Here is a 5,313-nt window from a genome sequence, read left to right as displayed (position 1 = left end):
TTTTTGAGCATAAGCACAAGAAATGTTGGTTGATTGACAGATTTATAGATTCATTATTTTTCATTTTTTGGGGTGAAAATATGTACCCATGAACAGTTTAGAAGTTAATGTGTACGTATTGTTTGATTCTTGCTTCCAAAAGACTTCTCTCTCTGCAGACTCTTTGACAAAAAGAATAAAAGCACAGATGTTACTGATAACATTACAGAGGTGTCAAAGAGAGCTTAACATCATAACACCAGTCAGGTTAGTTAGTTTCATTGATTATCCAAACAGAAATTCCTTTTGTGTCCGAGGTCATTGTCAGATAAACTGGATGGTTCTTCAGAATAAGAGACACAACTATCATATCAGCTACTAACATTAAAAGCACCGCTGAGTCTGAAACAATATGGCTGATTTGAAGTGAAAAACATATCAAAGCCTTCTGGTGTCTTCCGCTAGATCCAAGGCTGCACTAATCTAAATTTCATAAGACCAGTGGTACAAATGACCATCCAACTCCGCAGTTAGTGTTCACAGCTTCTGGTGCTGCCCCCAAGTGGTAAAAAAAAATAAAATAAAAAAAATAAAATCACTTAATGCCTAATTCTCTACAGTGTGAACTGCACACGCCAATTATCAAGCACACTGTTTTGGAAGTTAGTGTACAAAAAAATATCGACGGGGTCTCATGCAGTACATCTGAAGCCGCTGTGAATCGTTTGGCAACTTTGGAAAGTCAATTAAATCCTCACAGAGAGACAACAAAATGAGATACTTTTTGTTTGTATTCCAGGATTTTGAACTGTTTCAACTGCAACAACATTTCCTTTTTCGCTTTACATTGTGGGAGAATAGTCGGCTTCAGGGTGGCCACACACACTATGCTAAAACCCTGCCTAAAATGAATAGCAGTTTAGATTTGATACTTGGCAACTACTTTTTAATTTCTTTTTAATTTCAAATTTATCAGCGTTAGCAACAACTTAATCCCTGATGGAGGTTTAAAAAAAAAAAAAAAAATCAGGTGAGGGTCTGTGCACAATGGAAATGTGGAGGTGCAGTGTTCTCTCAGATTTGGCTCGGTGTGTCTGCAGAGAGTAAAATGTACACTATGATTTGCTGGTTGAAGTGTTTGAATGGGAAGTTAGCATGAAGTCAGAGCTTAAAAGAGCGCCATCGACTGTAACTCAGACTCTCGCATCACAGCACTGAACACTGTTTACTAAACTCTGAAAGCACCACAAGTGAAGACAAAAGAGAAATTTGATTTCCAAAACAAAACATTATTAATTACTCCCATGTGTTCAAAGCAAGTATGATGCAGATTTTCATCTGAAATGTACCTTTACAGTCTGTATTTTTCTGCATCTTTAAGGTTCCATTTTTAAAAAAATAATAATTTCTCTCCTTTGGAACAAGTCTGCCAGTGTGGTTGGTTCTTTCCTTGATCATCTGACCAGCACCCAGCGCCTCAGCTGCAACCCGGCTTTGATGTGTCTGGCTGCAGCTAACAAGTTGTTCCCCTCTGAAGTGTATTAGCTGGAAATTGAGCTTTTTGATCTTTTTCTTCTTTAATTGAACCTTGTTTGTAACCAGGGGGCTTTGTCTGGAAGCACACAGCATTACATCGTCTTTGCATGTAACTGACAGTTTTTACTTTAAACTATTTTGAGTGTTAAACAGCAGTGACACGTTTCAGATATTTAAATGTCAGGATAGCTGCTCTAAAGGATAAACACTATTAAAATCGTACTTTTTTTATGGGCAAATTATTCTGTGAATTGACTGTTTGGAAATTTAATTTTGTGTATATATTTGTGAATTTGGACCACAAACATGTTTTATTAATTCACGTCATAATCTGGAGGATTTTGTTGGCATTTATAAATCATTTTTAAAATTCAGTTTGAAGAATGCTTCAGGGCCTCTGGAGTTCAGACAGCAGAGCATCAGACTTGTAATCTGAGGGTCCAGGCTTAAAATCCCTGCAGGCACTTTGAAGGCAGATCATGCAGATGTCAGATGAGTTTTGGAAGTTGAGAACCTGTGTGTGCGACTGATAAGTTCCCAGTGGGCAGCCCTGTATCATATGTGATCCATGGTCATGCGTGGGTTAAATGCAAAAGTCAAATTACTGACTTCTCACCCTGAATAAGAGGATTGAACCGGTGGCCTTCTGATCATGAGCTTGCATCACTTTTACAGGAAAGTTCTGGTTCTAGGACCACGGATCTGCCATACCACCAGGAGAACCAGCCCACTTTTCCACCAATTAGTTACAGAACTGTTGAATCACTGTAATTACTCCCCTCCCCTATAAAATCCTTTATATAATGAGGACTAGGTTTGACATTCAATCTCTTAGGTTTGTGGATCAACTTTAAAATGTCTTTAAATAATACATCTGCTGCTTGTGTCCGTAAAGACATCATGCAGCTCTGCAACTTGTAAGCCAGTTAAATATATATATATATATATATATATATAAAAAAAAAATCACCAATAAAAAACAACAAAACAACATAATGTTGTTGGCTGTTTAAAAAAGGAGAACATCCAGATTGTTTTATTTCATTTCTTCTGGTATGTCCCCCATGACTCCAATTTACTAATAGCTTACTTCATGTCTGAAATAAAGCTGCCTTTAAACAAAGACGCCTGTTGATGACACGGAGACGCAGAAGTGCAAAACCTCGCGGAGAGCTAACTCGAATACCAGAATCTGTAGAGAGAGAACACATATCTGAACCAGCAGCACACAGAGGTAAGAGAAAACCCTGCTTGTTGATGTGTATATATATGGACCATGGATCACCACTAGCGCATTTCTGTGTATAAAAATGTTTATCTACTTAAATTGATATTGTTGTTTGTTTTTAAAAGGTATTTAACACTTATTTAATGGGGCAAAATCTTTGTCTGGCTCTTCAACAGTCATCTTTACTTTTGCGTTTCAGTTGTGCCAGATTTCTGTTACTTTATTGCCTTGTCTTCACTTTATTTGTGATCCATTTTTGACACTATCTGCAGGTAACAAAGGCCCATCTCTACCATGAAGTTACCTTTCGTTCTACTTTTTGCCCTCGTTCTCCCCGCCATCAGGGCTCAGATCCCCCACTGGGGCCCGTGTCCAGAACCAGCGGTTCAATCTGCCTTTAACCTTAAACAGGTATGAGTTTGTGCAGAATATGTTCAATAAATTGCCTGTGGATGATATAAGGTACTTCTAGCTTGTCGTTTAATATATATATATATATATATATATATATATAAAAAATAAAAAAAAGATCCCAGACTGTTTTGCAGCACATTTAGTGTCTGATGGTCTGATTGTCAGTCAGCTCACAAGTTTGGCTTCTATTTAATCAGAAATGTTCCTGCATTAAAAATGTACTGAACATTTTGTTGTATTTAATTCGTATTTAGCAAAGAAATACATGAGTAAAGTTCAATTGGGTCAAAACCTTAAGTATTACTTCAGTAAATAAGTTAAAATATACTTTATAGTCCAAAAGGGGAACCTAAACTTGGCCATAGTGTGACACTGTATACAATTTACTTAATTACTTTCCACTGCTGGTACAGAATAGGTTTAATGGGACACCTGCCATATATTTTGACAGAATCTATTAAAGTATGTAGATTTATTCATAGTCTCAGCTAACATTTCTCTAGATTGTTTTTGAACTCGCGTTTGTTTTTGGCCTCACAGTTCATGGGGAGATGGTTTGAAATTGCCAAACTGCCAGCCCAGTTTGAGAAGGGCCGATGCATTGAAACCAATTTCACTTTGAAGATAGACAACTCCATTCGAGTGGTCAGCTCTGAAATACTGTGAGTCCTATGAGCAATTTATTTGTGCAAATGTGGAATCAGGAGATAATGACTGCATGGTGTGTGTTCTTTTTTATTCAACATGAAATCTGTCTGTCTGGAATAAAACAGAAAAGGAGAGCTGAGGAAAATCGAGGGGACTGGTATCATAGAAGATCTGAAGAATCCAGCCAAGATGGGAATAAGTTATTCTTACGGTGAGAGAGACAACATTCAGTACACTTTTGAGTATAACTGCCACAGTTGGATGTTGTTTAACTAGCTGGTAATGTTGTGTGTTTATCAGCCTCATACTGGACAGATTAATCTCTCTCCCCGAGATCTGCTTGTGCTCTTCTTCTGGGCTCCTTGTTGACTTCCTATGTGTTCCTGTGTGTTCACCCCAGTCCTTCCCTATTCCCCGTACTGGATCCTCTCCACTGACTACGTGAACTCGGCCCTGGTGTACTCCTGCACGGACATCCTCAGGCTCTTCCACGTCGACTTTGCCTGGATCATGAGCCGAACAAGGACACTGCCGGACGCCACTGTTGAGAAAGCAAAGGAGATCTTCGCCAACAACAACATTGACGTGACCAGGATGATTGCCAGCAAGCAGCAGGGATGTGAGAAAACTCTCTGAGCGATGACTGCAGTGCAACACAAGATGGTGCTGTTGTTGACAGAAGGGGGAGAAATGATTCCAGTATTTGTTCCAGAAAAATCTTTGACTAATATTTTACAGTAATTGTGATTAGGAGGGTAAACTATGTTGGTTTGTGTGTGAAACACAGTTTTCTATTTTACATTAATGTTTACAGCACTATTTAACTGCCTATACAATATAGTAAGTAGTTTGATGTGATGGTGTTTGAAGTACAAGTAATAGCTGGGAGGTTCACTTTAAGCTGCCAGTTTGGTTGAAATAAAAAATGTTTAATTGGTGGTATACAGTAGTAGAATTATATTGGAATCAAGTGATACTGAGTAACCTGAATATTTATACAAACTGGAAACATAAAGGATCCAATTAGTGTTAATAAAAGTCAGTGAAACTTCATGTGATCTTTGTTTGTTCTGAAGCATTTTTAGGGCCCGAGCACCGAAAGTGCGAAAGCCCTATTGTTATTCGTAAAAATATTATTCTTTTTATCCTGAAAGTTTGAATGCATTTTTGGAGGCTCTATAATATTCAAAAACTCATGGCGAAAAATGTCGTATTTTAGTGAAGTCGTGAGTGGGCGTGGCCAGATGGATCGCTAGCGCCCCCTATACAGATGCCCCGACGGCTACATTTACGTGCATGCACGAAAATTGGTGGACATGTGTATCACACCTAGACGTACAAAAAAGTTACATTGCACCATTATGTCAACTCAACAGGAAGTCCGTCATTTTGAATTTAGTCGCCATTTTTGGTGATTCGCACATGTTGTACTTTAACGAACTCCTCCTAGGAATTTTGTCGGACCGACTTGAATTTTTTTCTGTGCACTCTTAACATGTTTGGGATTA

The 5,313-nt window shown here is 38.2% G+C and overlaps 1 protein-coding gene across 1 annotated transcript; it reads left to right on the top strand.

The window, feature by feature from the left end:
- The first annotated feature begins 3,037 nt into the window (after positions 1–3,037).
- Positions 3,038–4,754, top strand: apoda.1 (apolipoprotein Da, duplicate 1). The gene is made up of 4 exons (XM_069691957.1): positions 3,038–3,154; positions 3,698–3,819; positions 3,931–4,016; positions 4,206–4,754. Exons 1-4 carry the CDS (start codon positions 3,038–3,040, stop codon positions 4,439–4,441), a joined length of 561 nt encoding a protein of 186 aa, XP_069548058.1. The 3' UTR covers positions 4,442–4,754.
- Positions 4,755–5,313: the final 559 nt, after the last annotated feature.

This window comes from Brachyistius frenatus, unplaced genomic scaffold (genome assembly GCF_029030835.1).
Source record: "Brachyistius frenatus isolate BFR_SWC_R1_liver_20210118 unplaced genomic scaffold, ASM2903083v1 Contig_12, whole genome shotgun sequence".
Taxonomy (NCBI): domain Eukaryota; kingdom Metazoa; phylum Chordata; class Actinopteri; family Embiotocidae; genus Brachyistius; species Brachyistius frenatus.
Note: the sequence above shows the minus strand (reverse complement) of the source record. Positions and strands in the feature narration are given on the sequence as shown.

Excerpts from the sequence above, each read along its gene's own strand:
- apoda.1 (XM_069691957.1), top strand. The coding sequence starts at position 3,038 with ATGAAGTTACCTTTCGTTCTACTTTTTGCCCTCGTTCTCCCCGCCATC. Across the intron at positions 3,155-3,697 it reads CTGCCTTTAACCTTAAACAG|TTCATGGGGAGATGGTTTGA; the intron begins GTATGAGTTTGT and ends TTGGCCTCACAG. Across the intron at positions 3,820-3,930 it reads GTGGTCAGCTCTGAAATACT|AAAAGGAGAGCTGAGGAAAA; the intron begins GTGAGTCCTATG and ends GGAATAAAACAG.